The sequence below is a fragment of the Pelobates fuscus genome, chromosome 10 (assembly GCF_036172605.1).
Source record: "Pelobates fuscus isolate aPelFus1 chromosome 10, aPelFus1.pri, whole genome shotgun sequence".
NCBI classification, from domain to species: Eukaryota; Metazoa; Chordata; class Amphibia; order Anura; family Pelobatidae; genus Pelobates; species Pelobates fuscus.
Genome location: NC_086326.1, coordinates 613,401 through 638,144, shown reverse-complemented (window position 1 = coordinate 638,144; position 24,744 = coordinate 613,401). Strand labels below are relative to the sequence as shown.

Sequence of the window (24,744 nt, the reverse complement as noted above, 5' to 3'; positions counted from 1 at the left end):
ACCTTAGACCAGGCCCCGTTAGGCTGGGATACCCCAGAGATGTACGGGAAGGAAACTAGGGAGGACCCGACGTTAGCCAAGTACAGAGCCCGGGCCGACGCTGGGGAAGAAGGAGTAGGTGGGGAACACTACGAGTGGGTGGGGGATAGGCTGTACAGGATCCCGAAACCTTCCCCGAAACCGAATGCCCCTCCGCAGAAACGACAACTAGTAGTACCTGCAAAGTATCGGCAGGAGATTCTGCGGATTGGGCATGACGTGCCGTTGGCAGGTCATCTAGGTTCCCACCGCACAGCTCATAGAATCACCCAAAACTTTTTCTGGCCCAATTTTAACCGAGATGTGCGGATGTATTGTAGCACGTGCGACACTTGTCAACGGGTAGGTAAGCGAGGAGATCATCCAAAAGCTAGGCTACAGCCGATGCCTATCATTGGAGAGCCCTTTTCCCGCATAGCCGTTGACATTGTGGGTCCACTGGCCAGGGCTAGTCCATCCGGTAAGAAATATATTCTTACTGTGGTAGACTACGCCACCCGTTACCCAGAGGCAGTAGCGCTGTCTAATATAGAGGCAGAGACGGTTGCTGATGCCCTGGTTAAAGTCTTTACTAGGGTCGGGTTCCCTCAGGAGATCCTCTCTGATCAGGGAACCCAATTTACCGCTGTGCTCACCCAGCAGCTGTGGAAGGTGTGCGGCATCAACCCGCTACTTAGTTCACCATATCACCCCCAGACTAACGGTCTCTGCGAGCGATTTAATGGCACCCTCAAACAGATGCTGAGGACCTTTACTGACACTTGCAGAGACTGGGAGCGATTTCTGCCTCATCTGCTATTTGCATACAGAGAGGTGCCCCAGGAATCGACTGGGTTCTCCCCCTTTGAGTTACTCTATGGGAGAAGGGTTCGTGGACCCCTAGATCTCATTAGAGGACACTGGGAGGGGGAGACGGAGCAAGAAGGGACCCCCATAGTGCCATATGTTCTGGAACTCCGGGACCGCATGGAGAAACTGTCCCTGATGGTAAGGGAAAATCTCCGGGCGGCCCAGGGGAAACAGAAGCGATGGTACGATCGGGGTGCTCGACAGCGGGTTTTCCAGGTTGGGCAGAAGGTTCTGGTGCTCAAACCTGTGAAGGCAAACAAGATGCAAGCATCTTGGCAGGGCCCGTACAAGGTGTTAGCTCAGGTATGCGATACTACCTATCTTATAGCCAGCTGTTCGGATGAAAGGGTACAACGATCCTTTCATGTGAACATGCTCAAGGAGTATCAGGAACGACCCGAGGATGTTGCAGCAGTTTGTGCCCCAGCTACCGACGACCCAGAGAACTTACCTTTACCTGACCTGCTAGAAAGGGATCCCCAGACCGACCTTACTAGCCTCGTACAGCTAGGTGACCGACTAAGCCCGGCCGAGAAAACCCAGGCAAGACAGCTTCTGTGGGAGAAGCAGGCGACGTTCTCCCAAGAACCCGGGTACACCAACCTAGCTATACACAAGGTCGAGACACCCGGACAGAACCCCCTACGACAACCCCCATACCGTATCCCGGAAGCAGTCCGAGAAGGAATGCGGAAGGAGATACAGGAGATGACCCGGCTGGGGGTTATTGAGCACTCAGATAGTCCGTGGGCGTCACCCGTAGTCCTAGTACCCAAGAAAGATGGGACCACCCGGTTCTGTGTGGATTACAGGCGGCTCAACGAGCGGACTACCACTGACGCCTACCCGATGCCCCGGATAGACGAGTTATTAGACCGCATTGCCAGGGGGCGCTATCTGACCACCATTGACCTATGTAAAGGGTACTGGCAGATCCCCCTGGCCGAGGATGCTATCCCCAAGTCGGCATTCGTCACCCCGTTTGGCCTGTACCAGTTTAGGGTCATGCCATTCGGGATGAAGAATGCTCCGGCTACCTTCCAGCGTATGGTGGATAGGCTCCTAGATGGCTTCCAGGGATTTGCATGTGCATACCTGGACGACATCGCGGTCTACAGTGAGTCTTGGGAAGACCACCTAGTACACGTAGGGGTAGTGCTGGACAAGATTCGGGCCGCCGGCCTGACTCTGAAACCAGACAAGTGCCATTTAGGCATGGCGGAAGTGCAGTACTTGGGTCACCGGGTGGGTTGTGGGAGCCAGAGACCCGAACCGGCCAAGGTGGAAGCGGTAGCTAACTGGCCCACACCTATCACCAAGACCCAAGTGCTTGCCTTCCTAGGGACAGCGGGTTATTATCGACGTTTTGTCCCCGACTACAGCACGATTGCCAAGCCCCTGACTGATCTGACTAAAAAGAACTTACCTAGGCAGGTCCTGTGGTCTCCAGCTTGTGAAGCCGCGTTTCAAGCCCTGAAGCAGGCTCTTGTGAAGGCCCCTGTCCTGGCTGCCCCAGTCCCTAACAAACGTTTTCTTGTCCACACAGACGCTTCCATGTATGGACTGGGGGCTGTGCTGAGCCAGGTCGGGGAGGATGGAGGAGAGCACCCTGTCGCATATCTCAGCAGAAAGTTACTACCTCGAGAAGTGAGTTATGCGGCAGTAGAGAAAGAGTGTTTAGCCCTGGTCTGGGCACTGAAGAAACTGAGCCCCTACCTATACGGACAAGAATTTTCCCTCGTAACAGACCACAACCCCCTCGTCTGGCTTAACCGGGTCTCTGGGGACAATGGCAGACTGCTGAGGTGGAGTTTGGCCTTGCAGCCTTATAATTTCACTATCAGCTACCGGCCCGGTAAGCAGAATGGGAATGCGGATGGGTTATCCCGGCAAATAGACGTCCCTATTCTCCCTAAGTCCGGTCATCCCCAAGTTGACCCGCCACAGGGTCAAGCCGGGTCTGCCGGAGTGTTCCACAAGGAGGGAGCCATGTGACAGACCCATCCATCTGGACTAAAGACTGTTGGGTCCGTCTGATTTGCCCAGTACTTATGGTCCCTGAGAGATCATGCGGAGGGTTGTGACTTTGTACAAATGACATTTCGAATACAGCGGAAACTAACGAAGCGCCAAAGCTACCAAAGTCCTCGAGGTGGCCGACATCGGACAAAGGACCACGTGGCGGCGGCCATCTTAACTTCGAACCCGCCGACCCGTACTATCGACGATACTTCGACAGTTCAACGAAAGTCGAAGTACCGACCCACTTCGAACGGGACTTAGCCATTTTTAGGCCAACAAGTGACCGACCGCACAGCCCGAATCCAGGGAACTATTTTGGGCACGAAAAGGTACATGCGGTCGGTCATAAACAGACTTTCGAGTAACTTTTTATTCACTGAAGGGATTGGTGTGATTTTTGAGAATGTTTATGTTTTAAGTATGCTGAATCTGAATATGTGCCTCTTATGTGAATATGATGGATGGATTTGAAGTTATGAAAGTTGTATAAAAGTATATTTCAAACTGTATGTATAATAGGATTATGTGTCACACCAAGGGGAGGGAATGTGTGGGATGTACCATCGATGCCAGTGGTTATTTTATGCCTCCCCTTGGGTGTGGCCTGTGTGTGTGAAATGCAAATAAAAGGCAGGCTGGCTGATCCAGTCCTCAGTTCATGTTTTACCCTCATAATGGAGCTTGGTCTCGTTATTGGGGGAACCGGGATTACAAGTGACTAAAGACTGTGTATGGAGCTCGGAAGGTGGTACCGTAACACACTGTATACCTACTGCACTTACTGTACCTCCCTCTACTGTAATGTTATTATTATTATTATTATTATTATTATTATTATTATTGCCATTTATATAGCGCCAACAGATTCCGTAGCGCTTTACAATATTTTGAGAGGGGGGGATGTAACAATAAATAAGACAATTACAAGAAAACTTACAGGAATGATAGGTTGAAGAGGACCCTGCTCAAATGAGCTTACAGTCTATAGGAGGTGGGGTATTAGAAACATTAGGATAGGAAATATCAAGTAGGAGTGAAGCAGAGCTGGAGGAGAGAGCAAAGCACTATCCCATAGGAGAGCAAGCGACAGGTATGTAAGGGAGAGATTACTCTGGGAGGCCATACGCTTTCCTGAAGAGATGGGTTTTAAGGCCCTTCTTAAATGATTGAAGACTAGGGGAGAGTCTGATGGCAGAAGCAAGTTATTCCATAGGAGAGGAGCCGCCCGTGAGAGGTCCTGCAAGCGTGAGTTGGCCGTACGGGTGCGAGCAGCGGTCAGGAGGTGGTCGCGGGCAGAGCGGAGGGTACGAGGAGGGGCATACCTCTGGATCAGTGAAGAGATATAAGAGGGGCTGGAATTGTTCAGTGCTTTAAATGTATGGGTTAGCACTTTGAATTGACTCCTATAGGATACAGGGAGCCAATGTAAGGACTGGCAGAGGGGCGAGGTGTGAGAGGACCGACTGGATAGGAAAATCAGTCTAGCTGCAGCATTCATTACAGACTGTAGCGGGGCAGTACGGCTTTTGGGGAGACCAATCAGGAGAGGGTTACAGTAATCCATGCGGGAAATTACTAGAGCATGGACAAGCTCCTTGGTAGCATCTTGCGTAAGAAAGGGGCGGATGCGGGCTATGTTTTTGAGTTGGAACCTACAGGACTTGGCAACAAACTGGATGTGAGACTCAAAGGTGAGACCAGAGTCAAGTATGACGCCAAGACAGCGCGCTTGTAGGGATGGACTTATGTGGATATCACTGACTTGAAGGGAGAGTGAGAGAGGAGGATCAGTATTAGGAGGAGGAAAGACAAGGAGTTCAGTTTTTGAGAGGTTAAGTTTGAGAAAGCGTGACGACATCCAGTCAGAGATGGAAGAGAGGCAAGCAGTGACACGTTGCAGGACGGCCGGGGAGAGGTCCGGTGAGGAGAGGTATATCTGAGTGTCATCAGCGTACAGGTGGTAGTTGAATCCAAAAGAGGCAATAAGTTTTCCAAGAGAGGCAGTATAAAGAGAAAATAGAAGGGGACCAAGGACAGAGCCTTGGGGAACTCCAACCGAGACAGGGCGAGGGGAGGAGGTATCCTTGGAAAAGGAGACACTAAATGAGCGTTGGGAGAGATAGGAGGAAAACCAAGAGAGGACAGAGTCACAGAGACCGAGTGATTGAAGAGTTTGAAGGAGGAGAGCATGATCAACTGTGTCAAAGGCAGCAGAGAGGTCAAGGAGAATTAATATGGAGTAGTGACCTTTGGATTTAGCGGAGATTAGGTCATTAGTCACTTTGATAAGAGCGGTCTCAGTAGAGTGGAGAGGGCGGAAGCCAGACTGAAGAGGGTCAAGGAGAGAGTTGGAATTAAGGAAGTGAGACACACGGGTAAAGACAAGTCTTTCCAAAAGCTTTGATGAGTAAGGGAGCAGGGATATGGGACGATAGTTAGAGGGGGAGGACGGGTCAAGAGATGGTTTTTTCAGGATAGGTATTACAGTGGCATGTTTAAGGTCAGCAGGAACAGTGCCAGAAGAGAGAGAGCAGTTAAAGATGTGTGTTAGGATAGGCACAAGACAAGGGGAGAGAGATCTGATGAGGTGAGATGGGACAGGATCAAGTGGGCAAGTGGTGGGGCGAGAGGAATGGAGAAGTGCAGCCACCTCTTGTTCAGTAGCTGGGGAGAAAGTCTGAAGGGTAGGGAAAGCATGATTTATGTGTGGTTGAGAAAGAGAAAGGCAAGGAGGGGAGAATTGTTTCCTTAGCTGTTCAATCTTGTCAGTAAAGTAATATGCAAAGCTATCAGCTGTAAGGTTAGTTTGGGGGGTGGCCACAGCAGGGCGGAGAAGGGAATTAAAAGTGTCAAAGAGACGTCTGGGATTGAGGGAGCATGAACTAATGAGAGAGGAAAAGTAGGACTGTAACGTGCTGAGTACACCTGTTAGTGCTATATAAATAAAATATACATACACTGTATACCTACTGCACTTACTGTACATCCCTCTACTGTAATGTAACCTGTAAAGTGCTGAGTACACCTGTTAGTGCTATATAAATATAATATACACACACTGTATACCTACTGCACTTACTGCACCTCCCACTACTGTAATGTAACCTGTAACGTGCTGAGTACACCTGTTAGCGCTATATAAATATAATATGCATACACTGTATACCTACTGCACTTACTGTACATCCCTCTACTGTAATGTAACCTGTAAAGTGCTGAGTACACCTGTTAGTGCTATATAAATATAATATACACACACTGTATACCTACTGCACTTACTGCACCTCCCACTACTGTAATGTAACCTGTAACGTGCTGAGTACACCTGTTAGCGCTATATAAATATAATATGCATACACTGTATACCTACTGCACTTACTGTACATCCCTCTACTGTAATGTAACCTGTAAAGTGCTGAGTACACCTGTTAGTGCTATATAAATATAATATACACACACTGTATACCTACTGCACTTACTGCACCTCCCACTACTGTAATGTAACCTGTAACGTGCTGAGTACACCTGTTAGCGCTATATAAATAAAATATACATACACTGTATACCTACTGCACTTACTGTACCTCCCTCTACTGTAATGTAACCTGTAAAGTGCTGAGTACACCTGTTAGTGCTATATAAATATAATATACATACACTGTATACCTACTGCACTTACTGTACCTCCCTCTACTGTAATGTAACCTGTAAAGTGCTGAGTACACCTGTTAGTGCGAAATAAATATAATATGCATACACTGTATACCTACTGCACTTACTGTGCCTCCCTCTACTGTAATGTAACCTGTAAAGTGCTGAGTACACCTGTTAGTGCTATATAAATATAATATACACACACTGTATACCTACTGCACTTACTGTACCTCCCTCTACTGTAATGTAACCTGTAAAGTGCTGAGTACACCTGTTAGTGATATATAAATTTAACCCCTTCAGGACGGAGTCAATAGTACACGTTCTGATCAAAACAAAACGTAAACAAAAACTGGAATTTGCGCTATATGTCTGTTCACCCGTAGTTCCCCTCTTTCATATTATATGCACCCACACTTATTATATATCATTTTGTTCAGGAGAAACAGGGCTTTCATTTTATATCAAATATTTATATATGAAACATAATTTATTATGAATAAAATGTAAAAAACTGTGAGAATTTTTTTTTTTTTTTTAATTTGTAGTTCCGCCTCACATTTTAGCTGTACATGTCATAATACTGTTAGGTTTTACTGCAACAAAAAGCACATATTTGTAATCAGCGATGTCTCACGAGTACAACAGTACCCCCTATTAACAGGTTTTATGGTGTTTTGGAAAGTTACAGGGTCAAATATAGAACGTTCCATTTTCAAATTGAAATTTGCCAGATTAGTAATGTTACCTTTGAGACAGTGTGGTAGCCCAGGAATGAGAATTACCCCCATAATGGCATACCATTTGAAAAAGTAGACAACCCAAGGTATTGCAAGTGGGGTATGTTTAGTCTTTTTTTAGTAGCCACTTAGTCACAAACACTGGCCAAAGTTAGCGTTCATATTTGTTTTTGTGTGAAAAAAGCAAAAAACTAATATTTGGCCAGTGTTTGTGACTAAGTGGCTACTAAAAATGACTGGGCATACCCCATTTGCAATACCTTGGGTTGTCTACTTTTGCAAATGGTATGCCATCATGGGGGTAATTCTTATTCCTGGGCTACCATACGATCTCAAAGGCAACATAACTAATCTGGCAAATTTCAATGTCAAAAAAATGAAATGCAAGCCTTATATGTGACTCTCTAACTTTCCAAAACACCATAAAACCTGTACATGGGGGGTACTGTTATTCTCGGGAGACTTCACTAAACACAAATATTAGTGTTTTAAAACAGTAAAACATATTACAACAATAATATAGTCCATAAAAGTGCCATTTGTTTGAAAACAATGCAAAAAACTTCACTTTTACTTAAAATATCATTGTTTTAATAAAATTTACCAGTTTTAAACACTAATATTTGAGTTCAGCGAAGTCTCCCGAGTAAAACAGTACCCCCTATGTACAGGTTTTATGGTGTCTTGGAGAGTTACAGGGTCAAATATAGTGCTTGCGAATTAAATTCGCTGCACTTTCTCCCTGTGTTGTCAGGCATGTCAATCAAATTTTAATTAATCAAATGACATAATTATGTTAAAAAATGACTTAAATATATACGTAGAATTTTAATATATATGCATTTATAGGTATTTAAATTCTACGTGCATACTAATGTAATCTTTTATGTAATTATATGTATTTATCTCTATATATATATTTGCGGTTATTTGCATTTTATATATAGATAGATATATATAGAATGTCATTCTAAGTGTATTATGTTACCAATATATATATATTAATAGCAAAATACAGTTAGAATGAAATTACATATGCATATATAATTTATTTTAAATTTTGTTTCAATATTTTATTTATTTATTTTATTATTTTATTTATTTATTATTGTAATTAGACGTATTTATATATAATATATGTGTATATATCTATTATATATATAATATATATACATATTATATATATGTAACGTCATTCTAAGTGTATTTTAATATTAATATATATACTTATATTAGTATTAAAATACACTTTGTATGACGTTACATATATATAATATGTATATATATTATATATATAATATAAATACATATTATATATATATATAAATACTTTTAATTTAATTTTACACATGTTTAATAATTTTTTTTTACTCTTCCTACCAGCAGGGGGACTGTCTAATATTTTAGACAGTCCCCCTGCTGGCAGATCCATAGCCAGCTATAGGGGGCCATGTGATCGCTCTTTGAGAGCGATCACATGGCCCCCGGGGGCCTCATTTGCCGGAGGGGGGCTGCCTGGGCTGTCAGGCAGCCCCCCAGAAGAGGATCGCGGCGGAGGTAAGTAGCTGCGATCTTCTGGGGGCTTAAGCCGTTACGGCGTTCTATGCCGCCGCAACGGCTTTAAAGCCCATTAAAGCCGCGACGGCATAGAACGCCGTAACGGCGTTAAGGGGTTAATATACATACACTGTATACCTACTGCACTTACTGCACCTCCCTCTACTGTAATGTAACCTGTAAAGTGCTGAGTACACCTGTTAGCGCTATATAAATATAATATACATACACTGTATACCTACTGCACTTAATGTACCTCCCTCTACTGTAATGTAACCTGTAAAGTGCGGAGTACACCTGTTAGCGCTATATAAATATAATATACATACACTGTATACCTACTGCACTTACTGTACCTCCCTCTACTGTAATGTAACCTGTAAAGTGCGGAGTACACCTGTTAGCGCTATATAAATATAATATACATACACTGTATACCTACTGCACTTACTGTACCTCCCTCTACTGTAATGTAACCTGTAAAGTGCTGAGTACACCTGTTAGCGCTATATAAATATAATATACATACACTGTATACCTACTGCACTTACTGTACCTCCCTCTACTGTAATGTAACCTGTAAAGTGCTGAGAACACCTGTTAGTGCGATATAAATATAATATACATACACTGTATACCTACTGCACTTACTGTACCTCCCTCTACTGTAATGTAACCTTTAAGGTGCTGAGTACACCTGTTAGCGCTATATAAATATAATATGCATACACTGTATACCTACTGCACTTACTGTGCCTCCCTCTACTGTAATGTAACCTGTAAAGTGCTGAGTACACCTGTTAGTGCGATATAAATATAATATACATACACTGTATACCTACTGCACTTACTGTACCTCCCTCTACTCTAATGTAACCTGTAAGCTGCTGAGTACACCTGTTAGCGCTATATAAATATAATATGCATACACTGTATACCTACTGCACTTACTGTACCTCCCTCTACTGTAATGTAACCTGTAAAGTGCTGAGTACACCTGTAAGTGCGATATAAATATAATATACATACACTGTATACCTACTGCACTTACTGTACCTCCCTCTACTGTAATGTAACCTGTAAGGTGCTGAGTAAACCTGTTAGCGCTATATAAATATAATATGCATACACTGTATACCTACTGCACTTACTGTGCCTCCCTCTACTGTAATGTAACCTGTAAAGTGCTGAGTACACCTGTTAGTGCTATATAAATATAATATACACACACTGTATACCTACTGCACTTACTGTACCTCCCTCTACTGTAATGTAACCTGTAAAGTGCTGAGTACACCTGTTAGTGCTATATAAATATAATATACATACACTGTATACCTACTGCACTTACTGTACCTCCCTCTACTGTAATGTAACCTGTAAAGTGCGGAGTACACCTGTTAGTGCTATATAAATATAATATACACACACTGTATACCTACTGCACTTACTGTACCTCCCTCTACTGTAATGTAACCTGTAAAGTGCTGAGTACACCTGTTAGCGCTATATAAATATAATATACATACACTGTATACCTACTGCACTTACTGTACCTCCCTCTACTGTAATGTAACCTGTAAAGTGCTGAGTACACCTGTTAGTGCGATATAAATATAATATACATACACTGTATACCTACTGCACTTACTGTACCTCCCTCTACTGTAATGTAACCTGTAAGGTGCTGAGTACACCTGTTAGCGCTATATAAATTTAATATGCATACACTGTATACCTACTGCACTTACTGTGCCTCCCTCTACTGTAATGTAACCTGTAAAGTGCTGAGTACACCTGTTAGTGCGATATAAATATAATATACATACACTGTATACCTACTGCACTTACTGTACCTCCCTCTACTGTAATGTAACCTGTAAGGTGCTGAGTACACCTGTTAGCGCTATATAAATATAATATACATACACTGTATACCTACTGCACTTACTGTACCTCCCTCTACTGTAATGTAACCTGTAAAGTGCTGAGTACACCTGTTAGCGCTATATAAATATAATATACATACACTGTATACCTGCTGCACTTACTGTACCTCCCTCTGCTGTAATGTAACCTGTAAAGTACTGAGTACACCTGTTAGCGTTATATAAATACAATATACATACACTGTATACCTACTGCACTTACTGTACCTCCCTCTACTGTAATGTAATCTGTAAAGTGCTGAGTACACCTGTTAGCGTTATATAAATATAATATACATACACTGTATACCTACTGCACTTACTGTACCTCCCTCTACTGTAATGTAACCTGTAAGGTGCTGAGTACACCTGTTAGCGCTATATAAATATAATATGCATACACTGTATACCTACTGCACTTACTGTGCCTCCCTCTACTGTAATGTAACCTGTAAAGTGCTGAGTACACCTGTTAGTGCGATATAAATATAATATACATACACTGTATACCTACTGCACTTACTGTACCTCCCTCTACTGTAATGTAACCTGTAAGGTGCTGAGTACACCTGTTAGCGCTATATATATATAATATACATACACTGTATACCTACTGCACTTACTGTACCTCCCTCTACTGTAATGTAACCTGTAAAGTGCTGAGTACACCTGTTAGCGCTATATAAATAAAATATACATACACTGTATACCTACTGCACTTACTGTACCCCTCTCTACTGTAATGTAACCTGTATAGTGCTGAGTACATCTGTTAGCGCTATATAAATATAATATACATACACTGTATACCTACTGCACTTACTGCACCTCCTTCTACTGTAATGTAGCCTGTAAAGTGCTGAGTACACCTGTTAGCGCTATATAAATATAATATGCATACACTGTATACCTACTGCACTTACTGTACCTCCCTCTACTGTAATGTAACCTGTAAAGTGCTGAGTACACCTGTTAGCACTATATAAATATAATATACATACACTGTATACCTACTGCACTTACTGTACCTCCCTCTACTGTAATGTAACCTGTAACATGCTGAGTACACCTGTTAGCGCTATATAAATAAAATATGCATACACTGTATACCTACTGCACTTACTGTGCCTCCCTCTACTGTAATGTAACCTGTAAAGTGCTGAGTACACCTGTTAGTGCTATATAAATATAATATACACACACTGTATACCTACTGCACTTACTGTACCTCCCTCTACTGTAATGTAACCTGTAAAGTGCTGAGTACACCTGTTAGTGCTATATAAATATAATATACATACACTGTATACCTACTGCACTTACTGTACCTCCCTCTACTGTAATGTAACCTGTAAAGTGCGGAGTACACCTGTTAGTGCTATATAAATATAATATACACACACTGTATACCTACTGCACTTACTGTACCTCCCTCTACTGTAATGTAACCTGTAAAGTGCTGAGTACACCTGTTAGCGCTATATAAATATAATATACATACACTGTATACCTACTGCACTTACTGTACCTCCCTCTACTGTAATGTAACCTGTAAAGTGCTGAGTACACCTGTTAGTGCGATATAAATATAATATACATACACTGTATACCTACTGCACTTACTGTACCTCCCTCTACTGTAATGTAACCTGTAAAGTGCTGAGTACACCTGTTAGCGCTATATAAATATAATATACATACACTGTATACCTACTGCACTTACTGTACCTCCCTCTACTGTAATGTAACCTGTAAAGTGCTGAGTACACCTGTTAGTGCGATATAAATAAAATATACATACACTGTATACCTACTGCACTTACTGTACCCCCCTCTACTGTAATGTAACCTGTATAGTGCTGAGTACACCTGTTAGCGCTATATAAATATAATATGCATACACTGTATACCTACTGCACTTACTGTACCTCCCTCTACTGTAATGTAACCTGTAAAGTGCTGAGTACACCTGTAAGTGCGATATAAATATAATATACATACACTGTATACCTACTGCACTTACTGTACCCCCCTCTACTGTAATGTAACCTGTATAGTGCTGAGTACACCTGTTAGCGCTATATAAATATAATATGCATACACTGTATACCTACTGCACTTACTGTACCTCCCTCTACTGTAATGTAACCTGTAACATGCTGAGTACACCTGTTAGCGCTATATAAATAAAATATGCATACACTGTATACCTACTGCCAGGGGTCAAGTCCTGGGGAAAAAAGTGTGGGAACTCACCCAAGATTCCGCCTCCCCCCCCCCCCCCCCCCCTTAAAAAAAAAATTACACTCCTATAGTGCAGTGCAGGGTGTGTATAATGAATGTAGTGTGTTTGTAGTGAATGCAGAGTATGGATAATGAATGTAGTGTGTTTGTAGTGAGTGCAGTGTGTATAATGAATGTAGTGTGTTTGTAGTGAGTGCAGAGTGTGTATAATGAATGTAGTGTGTTTGCTGTGAGTGCAGTGTGTGTATAATGAATGTAGTGTGTTTGTAGTAAGTGTAGAGTGTGTATAATGAATGTAGTGTGTTTGTAGTAAGTGTAGAGTGTGTATAATGAATGCAGTGTGTTTGTAGTGAGTGCGGATTGTGTATAATAAATGTAGTGTGTTTGTGGTGAGAGCAGAGTGTGTATAATGAATGCAGAGTCTATATAATGAATGCAGAGTGTGTATAGTGAATGTAGTGTGTTTGTAGTGAGTGCAGAGTGTGTATAATGAATGCAGTGTGTATAATGAATGCAGTGTATGTAGTTTGTGTGTAGTGAATGCAGAGTGTGTATAATGAATGCAGAGTGTGTATAGTGAATGTAGTGTGTGTAGTGAGTGCAGTGTGTACAGTGAATTTAGTGTGTTTGTAATGAGTGCAGAGTGTGTATAATGAATGTAGTGTGTTTGTAGTAAGTGCAGATTGTGAATAATGAATGCAGTGTGTGTGTGTGTGCTGGATTATGTGTGTGTGTGTGTGTGTGGGTGCTGGATGATTGTGTGTGTGTGGGTGCTGGATGATTGTGTGTGTGTGTGTGCGCTGGATGATGTGTGTGTGTGTGCTGGATGATGTGTGTGTGTGCTGGATGATGTGTGTGTGTGCTGGATGATGTGTGTGTGTACTGGATTATGTGTGTGTGTACTGGATTATGTGTGTGTGTACTGGATTATGTGTGTGTGTACTGGATTATGTGTGTGTGTGTACTGGATTATGCGTGTGTGTACTGGATTATGTGTGTGTGTGTACTGGATTATGTGTGTGTGTGTGCTGGATTATGTGTGTGTGTGTGCTGGATTATGTGTGTGTGTGCTGGATTATGTGTGTGCTGGATTATGTGTGTGTGCTGGATTATGTGTGTGTGTACTGGATTATGTGTGTGTGTGTGTGTGTGTACTGGATTATGTGTGTGTGTGTACTGGATTATGTGTGTGTGTGTGTGTGTACTGGATTATGTGTGTGTGTGTGTGTACTGGATTATGTGTGTGTGTACTGGATTATGTGTGTGTGTGTGTGTGTGTACTGGATTATGTGTGTGTGTGTGTACTGGATTATATGTGTGTGTACTGGATTATATGTGTGTGTGTACTGGATTATGTGTGTGTGTGTGTACTGGATTATGTGTGTGTGTACTGGATTATGTGTGTGTGTGTGCTGGATTATGTGTGTGTGTGTGCTGGATTATGTGTGTGTGTGTGCTGGATTATGTGTGTGTGTGTGTGTGTACTGGATTATGTGTGTGTGTGTGTGTGTACTGGATTGTGTGTGTGTGTGTACTGGATTGTGTGTGTGTGTGTACTGGATTATGTGTGTGTGTGTGCTGGATTATGTGTGTGTGTGCTGGATTATGTGTGTGTGTGCTGGATGATGGGGGGGGATGCATTTGCTTTTTAACTTTTATGTGTTTATGTTTTTTTTTACTTTATTCCCCCCTCCCTGCTTCTTACCTTGTCAGGGAGGGGGGAGATCGCCTGGTGGTCCGGTGGAGGGTAGCAGCCGCTGCACACAGGGGCCATCACACGCGGCGTTCTTCTCCAGCTCTCTCAGCTTCAACTCTCGCGAGACTCGCCTGTGCGGAGCGTTGCCATGGTAACCGTGGCAACGCTCTTACAGCTGCGGGTCTCGCGAGAGTTGAAGCTGAGAGAGCTGGAGAAGAACGCCGCGTGTGATGGCCCCTGTGTGCAGTTAGCAGGGCAGGTCCTGCAGGACTGGGAACGGCGTTCCTGCTTTGGAAAAAGTGCAGGAACGCCGTTCCCATGCGTTCCTGCAGGACTCGAGCCCTGCCTACTGCACTTACTGTGCCTCCCTCTACTGTAATGTAACCTGTAAAGTGCTGAGTACACCTGTTAGTGCTATATAAATATAATATACACACACTGTATACCTACTGCACTCACTGTACCTCCCTCTACTGTAATGTAACCTGTAAAGTGCTGAGTACACCTGTTAGTGCTATATAAATATAATATACATACACTGTATACCTACTGCACTTACTGTACCTCCCTCTACTGTAATGTAACCTGTAAAGTGCGGAGTACACCTGTTAGTGCTATATAAATATAATATACACACACTGTATACCTACTGCACTTACTGTACCTCCCTCTACTGTAATGTAACCTGTAAAGTGCTGAGTACACCTGTTAGCGCTATATAAATATAATATACATACACTGTATACCTACTGCACTTACTGTACCTCCCTCTACTGTAATGTAACCTGTAAAGTGCTGAGTACACCTGTTAGTGCGATATAAATATAATATACATACACTGTATACCTACTGCACTTACTGTACCTCCCTCTACTGTAATGTAACCTGTAAAGTGCTGAGTACACCTGTTAGCGCTATATAAATATAATATACACACACTGTATACCTACTGCACTTACTGTACCTCCCTCTACTGTAATGTAACCTGTAAAGTGCCGAGTACACCTGTTAGCACTATATAAATAAAATATACATACACTGTATACCTACTGCACTTACTGTACCCCCCTCTACTGTAATGTAACCTGTATAGTGCTGAGTACACCTGTTAGCGCTATATAAATATAATATGCATACACTGTATACCTACTGCACTTACTGTACCTCCCTCTACTGTAATGTAACCTGTAAAGTGCTGAGTACACCTGTAAGTGCGATATAAATATAATATACATACACTGTATACCTACTGCACTTACTGTACCCCCCTCTACTGTAATGTAACCTGTATAGTGCTGAGTACACCTGTTAGCGCTATATAAATATAATATGCATACACTGTATACCTACTGCACTTACTGTACCTCCCTCTACTGTAATGTAACCTGTAAAGTGCTGAGTACACCTGTAAGTGCGATATCAATATAATATACATACACTGTATACCTACTGCACTTACTGTGCCTCCCTCTACTGTAATGTAACCTGTAAAGTGCTGAGTACACCTGTTAGTGCTATATAAATATAATATACACACTGTATACCTACTGCACTTACTGTACCTCCCTCTACTGTAATGTAACCTGTAAAGTGCTGAGTACACCTGTTAGTGCTATATAAATATAATATACATACACTGTATACCTACTGCACTTACTGTACCTCCCTCTACTGTAATGTAACCTGTAAAGTGCGGAGTACACCTGTTAGTGCTATATAAATATAATATACATACACTGTATACCTACTGCACTTACTGTACCTCCCTCTACTGTAATGTAACCTGTAAAGTGCTGAGTACACCTGTTAGCGCTATATAAATATAATATACATACACTGTATACCTACTGCACTTACTGTACTTCCCTCTACTGTAATGTAACCTGTAAAGTGCTGAGTACACCTGTTAGTGCGATATAAATATAATATACATACACTGTATACCTACTGCACTTACTGTACCTCCCTCTACTGTAATGTAACCTGTAAGGTGCTGAGTACACCTGTTAGCGCTATATAAATATAATATACATACACTGTATACCTACTGCACTTACTGTACCTCCCTCTACTGTAATGTAACCTGTAAAGTGCTGAGTACACCTGTTAGCGCTATATAAATAAAATATACATACACTGTATACCTACTGCACTTACTGTACCCCCTCTACTGTAATGTAACCTGTATAGTGCTGAGTACACCTGTTAGCGCTATATAAATATAATATACATACACTGTATACCTACTGCACTTACTGCACCTCCTTCTACTGTAATGTAGCCTGTAAAGTGCTGAGTACACCTGTTAGCGCTATATAAATATAATATGCATACACTGTATACCTACTGCACTTACTGTACCTCCCTCTACTGTAATGTAACCTGTAAAGTGCTGAGTACACCTGTTAGCACCATATAAATATAATATACATACACTGTATACCTACTGCACTTACTGTACCTCCCTCTACTGTAATGTAACCTGTAAAGCGCTGAGTACACCTGTTAGCGCTATATAAATACAATATAAATACACTGTATACCTACTGCACTTACTGTACCTCCCTCTACTGTAATGTAACCTGTAAAGTGCTGAGTACACCTGTTAGCGCTATATAAATATAATATACATAAACTGTATACCTACTGCACTTACTGTACCTCCCTCTGCTGTAATGTAACCTGTAAAGTACTGAGTACACCTGTTAGCGTTATATAAATACAATATACATACACTGTATTATACAGTGTATGTATATTGTATTTATATAACGCTAACAGGTGTACTCAGTACTTTACAGGTTACATTACAGCAGAGGGAGGTACAGTAAGTGCAGTAGGTATACAGTTTATGTATATTATATTTATATAGCGCTAACAGGTGTACTCAGCACTTTACAGGTTACATTACAGTAGAGGGAGGTACAGTAAGTGCAGTAGGTATACAGTGTATGCATATTATATTTATATAGCGCTAACAGGTGTACTCAGCACTTTACAGGCTACATTACAGTAGAAGGAGGTGCAGTAAGTGCAGTAGGTATACAGTGTATGTATATTATATTTATATAGCGCTAACAGGTGTACTCAGCACTATACAGGTTACATTACAGTAGAGGGGGGTACAGTAAGTGCAGTAGGTATACAGTGTATGTATATTTTATTTATATAGCGCTAACAGGTGTACTCAGCACTTTACAGGTTACATTACAGTAGAGGGAGGTAAAGTAAGTGCAGTAGGTATACAGTGTATGTATATTATATTTATATAGCGCTAACAGGTGTACTCAGCACCTTACAGGTTACATTACAGTAGAGGGAGGTACAGTAAGTGCAGTAGGTATACAGTGTATGTATATTATATTTATATCGCACTAACAGGTGTACTCAGCACTTTACAGGTTACATTACAGTAGAGGGAGGCACAGTAAGTGCAGTAGGTATACAGTGTATGCATATTATATTTATATAGCGCTAACAGGTGTACTCAGCACCTTACAGGTTACATTACAGTAGAGGGAGGTACAGTAAGTGCAGTAGGTATACAGTGTATGTATATTATATTTATATAACGCTAACAGGTGTACTCAGCACTTTACAGATTACATTACAGTAGAGGGAGGTACAGTAAGTGCAGTAGGTATACAGTGTATGTATATTATATTTATATAACGCTAACAGGTGTACTCAGCACTTTACAGATTACATTACAGTAGAGGGAGGTACAGTAAGTGCAGTAGGTATACAGTCTGTATACCTACTGCACTTACTGTACCTCCCTCTACTGTAATGTAATCTGTAAAGTGCTGAGTACACCTGTTAGCGTTATATAAATATAATATACATACACTGTATACCTACTGCACTTACTGTACCTCCCTCTACTGTAATGTAATCTGTAAAGTGCTGAGTACACCTGTTAGCGTTATATAAATATAATATACATACACTGTATACCTACTGCACTTACTGTACCTCCCTCTACTGTAATGTAACCTGTAAGGTGCTGAGTACACCTGTTAGCGCTATATAAATATAATATGCATACACTGTATACCTACTGCACTTACTGTGCCTCCCTCTACTGTAATGTAACCTGTAAAGTGCTGAGTACACCTGTTAGTGCGATATAAATATAATATACATACACTGTATACCTACTGCACTTACTGTACCTCCCTCTACTGTAATGTAACCTGTAAGGTGCTGAGTACACCTGTTAGCGCTATATAAATATAATATACATACACTGTATACCTACTGCACTTACTTTACCTCCCTCTACTGTAATGTAACCTGTAAAGTGCTGAGTACACCTGTTAGCGCTATATAAATAAAATATACATACACTGTATACCTACTGCACTTACTGTACCCCCCTCTACTGTAATGTAACCTGTATAGTGCTGAGTACACCTGTTAGCGCTATATAAATATAATATACATACACTGTATACCTACTGCACTTACTGCACCTCCTTCTACTGTAATGTAGCCTGTAAAGTGCTGAGTACACCTGTTAGCGCTATATAAATATAATATGCATACACTGTATACCTACTGCACTTACTGTACCTCCCTCTACTGTAATGTAACCTGTAAAGTGCTGAGTACACCTGTTAGCACTATATAAATATAATATACATACACTGTATACCTACTGCACTTACTGTGCCTCCCTCTACTGTAATGTAACCTGTAACATGCTGAGTACACCTGTTAGCGCTATATAAATAAAATATGCATACACTGTATACCTACTGCACTTACTGTGCCTCCCTCTACTGTAATGTAACCTGTAAAGTGCTGAGTACACCTGTTAGTGCTATATAAATATAATATACACACACTGTATACCTACTGCACTTACTGTACCTCCCTCTACTGTAATGTAACCTGTAAAGTGCTGAGTACACCTGTTAGTGCTATATAAATATAATATACATACACTGTATACCTACTGCACTTACTGTACCTCCCTCTACTGTAATGTAACCTGTAAAGTGCGGAGTACACCTGTTAGTGCTATATAAATATAATATACACACACTGTATACCTACTGCACTTACTGTACCTCCCTCTACTGTAATGTAACCTGTAAAGTGCTGAGTACACCTGTTAGCGCTATATAAATATAATATACATACACTGTATACCTACTGCACTTACTGTACCTCCCTCTACTGTAATGTAACCTGTAAAGTGCTGAGTACACCTGTTAGTGCGATATAAATATAATATACATACACTGTATACCTACTGCACTTACTGTACCTCCCTCTACTGTAATGTAACCTGTAAAGTGCTGAGTACACCTGTTAGCGCTATATAAATATAATATACATACACTGTATACCTACTGCACTTACTGTACCTCCCTCTACTGTAATGTAACCTGTAAAGTGCTGAGTACACCTGTTAGTGCGATATAAATATAATATACATACACTGTATACCTACTGCACTTACTGTACCTCCCTCTACTGTAATGTAACCTGTAAGGTGCTGAGTACACCTGTTAGCGCTATATAAATATAATATGCATACACTGTATACCTACTGCACTTACTGTACCTCCCTCTACTGTAATGTAACCTGTAAAGTGCTGAGTACACCTGTTAGCGCTATATAAATATAATATACATACACTGTATACCTACTGCACTTACTGTACCTCCCTCTACTGTAATGTAACCTGTAAAGTGCTGAGTACACCTGTTAGTGCGATATAAATATAATATACATACACTGTATACCTACTGCACTTACTGTACCTCCCTCTACTGTAATGTAACCTGTAAGGTGCTGAGTACACCTGTTAGCGCTATATAAATATAATATGCATACACTGTATACCTACTGCACTTACTGTGCCTCCCTCTACTGTAATGTAACCTGTAAAGTGCTGAGTACACCTGTTAGTGCGATATAAATATAATATACATACACTGTATACCTACTGCACTTACTGTACCTCCCTCTACTGTAATGTAACCTGTAAGGTGCTGAGTACACCTGTTAGCGCTATATAAATATAATATACATACACTGTATACCTACCGCACTTACTGTACCTCCCTCTGCTGTAATGTAACCTGTAAAGTGCTGAGTACACCTGTTAGCACTATATAAATAAAATATACATACACTGTATACCTACTGCACTTACTGTACCCCCCTCTACTGTAATGTAACCTGTATAGTGCTGAGTACACCTGTTAGCGCTATATAAATATAATATGCATACACTGTATACCTACTGCACTTACTGTGCCTCCCTCTACTGTAATGTAACCTGTAAAGTGCTGAGTACACCTGTTAGTGCGATATAAATATAATATACATACACTGTATACCTACTGCACTTACTGTACCTCCCTCTACTGTAAGGTAACCTGTAAGGTGCTGAGTACACCTGTTAGCGCTATATAAATATAATATACATACACTGTATACCTACTGCACTTACTGTACCTCCCTCTACTGTAATGTAACCTGTAAAGTGCTGAGTACACCTGTTAGCGCTATATAAATAAAATATACATACACTGTATACCTACTGCACTTACTGTACCCCCCTCTACTGTAATGTAACCTGTATAGTGCTGAGTACACCTGTTAGCGCTATATAAATATAATATACATACACTGTATACCTACTGCACTTACTGCACCTCCTTCTACTGTAATGTAGCCTGTAAAGTGCTGAGTACACCTGTTAGCGCTATATAAATATAATATGCATACACTGTATACCTACTGCACTTACTGTACCTCCCTCTACTGTAATGTAACCTGTAAAGTGCTGAGTACACCTGTTAGCACTATATAAATATAATATACATACACTGTATACCTACTGCACTTACTGTACCTCCCTCTACTGTAATGTAACCTGTAAAGCGCTGAGTACACCTGTTAGCGCTATATAAATACAATATACATACACTGTATACCTACTGCACTTACTGTACCTCCCTCTACTGTAATGTAACCTGTAAAGTGCTGAGTACACCTGTTAGCGCTATATAAATATAATATACATACACTGTATACCTACTGCACTTACTGTACCTCCCTCTGCTGTAATGTAACCTGTAAAGTACTGAGTACACCTGTTAGCGTTATATAAATACAATATACATACACTGTATACCTACTGCACTTACTGTACCTCCCTCTACTGTAATGTAATCTGTAAAGTGCTGAGTACACCTGTTAGCGTTATATAAATATAATATACATACACTGTATACCTACTGCACTTACTGTACCTCCCTCTACTGTAATGTAATCTGTAAAGTGCTGAGTACACCTGTTAGCGTTATATAAATATAATATACATACACTGTATACCTACTGCACTTACTGTACCTCCCTCTACTGTAATGTAACCTGTAAGGTGCTGAGTACACCTGTTAGCGCTATATAAATATAATATGCATACACTGTATACCTACTGCACTTACTGTGCCTCCCTCTACTGTAATGTAACCTGTAAAGTGCTGAGTACACCTGTTAGTGCGATATAAATATAATATACATACACTGTATACCTACTGCACTTACTGTACCTCCCTCTACTGTAATGTAACCTGTAAGGTGCTGAGTACACCTGTTAGCGCTATATAAATATAATATACATACACTGTATACCTACTGCACTTACTGTACCTCCCTCTACTGTAATGTAACCTGTAAAGTGCTGAGTACACCTGTTAGCGCTATATAAATAAAATATACATACACTGTATACCTACTGCACTTACTGTACCCCCCTCTACTGTAATGTAACCTGTATAGTGCTGAGTACACCTGTTAGCGCTATATAAATATAATATACATACACTGTATACCTACTGCACTTACTGCACCTCCTTCTACTGTAATGTAGCCTGTAAAGTGCTGAGTACACCTGTTAGCGCTATATAAATATAATATGCATACACTGTATACCTACTGCACTTACTGTACCTCCCTCTACTGTAATGTAACCTGTAAAGTGCTGAGTACACCTGTTAGCACTATATAAATATAATATACATACACTGTATACCTACTGCACTTACTGTACCTCCCTCTACTGTAATGTAACCTGTAAAGTACTGAGTACACCTGTTAGTGCTATATAAATAAAATATACATACACTGTATACCTACTGCACTTACTGTACCTCCCTCTACTGTAATGTAACCTTTAAGGTGCTGAGTACACCTGTTAGCGCTATATAAATAAAATATACATACACTGTATACCTACTGCACTTACTGTACCTCCCTCTGCTGTAATGTAACCTGTAAAGTGCTGAGTACACCTGTTAGCACTATATAAATATAATATACATACACTGTATACCTACTGCACTTACTGTACCTCCCTCTACTGTAATGTAACCTGTAAAGTGCTGAGTACACCTGTTAGCGCTATATAAATATAATATACATACACTGTATACCTACTGCACTTACTGTACCTCCCTCTACTGTAATGTAACCTGTAATGTGCTGAGTACACCTGTTAGTGCTATATAAATAAAATATACATACACTGTATACCTACTGCACTTACTGTACCTCCCTCTGCTGTAATGTAACCTGTAAAGTGCTAAATGGTGACAACAGCAAAGTTGTGGAAACTTCCCATTTGGCTTTTTTAATTACAGTTTTTGCAGCTGACCACATTTCACTGTATGGTGAATAAACCTCATTGTATGTATCTGCTAACGTGTTCTGTTTAGGAATCAGAAGAATAAAACGTCTTACTCTAAAGGTACCATCTTCCACACAAACGTCTCCGCAAAGTTTTTGCGAACAGTGACAATGGATTCGCCGCCGCCACCAAAACCAGAACCACCTCCAGAACCACCTCCAGAACCACTAGCAACCTTCATGTCAGCTCTTAAAGGTATGCCCCCAAAGCCTTGTCCTCCTGAAACAATTAAAAGCAGAAATCAGTTTTTTATTATTCATTTAGCAACTAATATAAAATGAATGACCAGTCAAATTGCCACTTTTTAAGCTCATTTCTGCAGAATCCTCTAGATCTTGTGTCTTTATTGTATGTTATTACTTGCTGTTGTGTCTGATCACTTGCTAGTCAATATTTCCAATAACTGTGAATGCAGAGGAAATGTTGTTGCTTTATTACAATAGGGATGATAAGTATAATCATAATAATAATTTATTATTTTTAACCAAGAAATTTGAAGAAATGAATAATGTTCCCCAGCCTGCACCTGGTCTGCATTACTCCGTGAAATCTTTCCAGATGATTTCAGAACTGGTGCTGGAATTGGTAACATGGGGGGAGTAACACGGATACCGGTCATGTTCCCAGCAAGGTGGAGCTCACCCTAGGATTGCATCGTGGGATATGTAGTGTCAAGGTGAGCAATCACTGCCCATTTCTAATGACTACTATGGTAGGAAGAAAGCTATTGTTTATTTATTTTAAAACTGGAATTAATTATTGAACAGAAACATTTACCTCTATGAAATGGAACATTTGGCTCCATACCACATACGACAGGTTTCTTTAATCTGGCATTCGTACCAACAATCATTCCGATTTCCTGGAAAAAGACAAAGGAACATGATATATTGTTCATATTTTATAATTAAAAATTCAAAAAAAATTTCTAATGTGGAGGCTATTGAGAACCTTCAGGACCATGAATTATCCTCATGCTCTGGTGCTGTGATAGCAGGGGCTAATTATGAACTGGGCTTGTCTGGGAGCTCTGCATCCCCCTGAGATGCCATCAATGCATAGTGATCTAGCAGGCGAAATAGCTCATCCATGGCCTGTAGGACTCTCTGACACTATTTTACAGAATGTCCATAAGTGCATTGTGTGAGATTTTATTATGTGGTGGAAGCTTAAACAATGTGAATTTATATTAATCATCTCTGTGACAGTCCCGTCTGTCTGTGAATTACTTTTATTCCCCTTTTCATTCATCTGTTTGTTCGGCTATTTCCCTGTCCATACAGCTTGTTAACCTCTTGGCCCCA

At 40.9% G+C, this 24,744-nt stretch overlaps 1 protein-coding gene across 1 annotated transcript in view; it reads right to left on the bottom strand.

Annotated features, from left to right (window-relative positions):
- LOC134575542 (ovostatin-like) overlaps positions 1 to 24,744 on the bottom strand; it is a 279,761-nt gene that overhangs the window by 102,183 nt on the left and 152,834 nt on the right. The window contains exons 17-18 of the mRNA XM_063434840.1: positions 24,218 to 24,302; positions 23,494 to 23,659 (exon numbers count right to left, since the gene is read on the bottom strand). Coding sequence (XP_063290910.1) covers positions 23,494 to 23,659; positions 24,218 to 24,302 — 251 coding nt within the window. The remainder of the gene's footprint in view (positions 1 to 23,493; positions 23,660 to 24,217; positions 24,303 to 24,744) is intronic.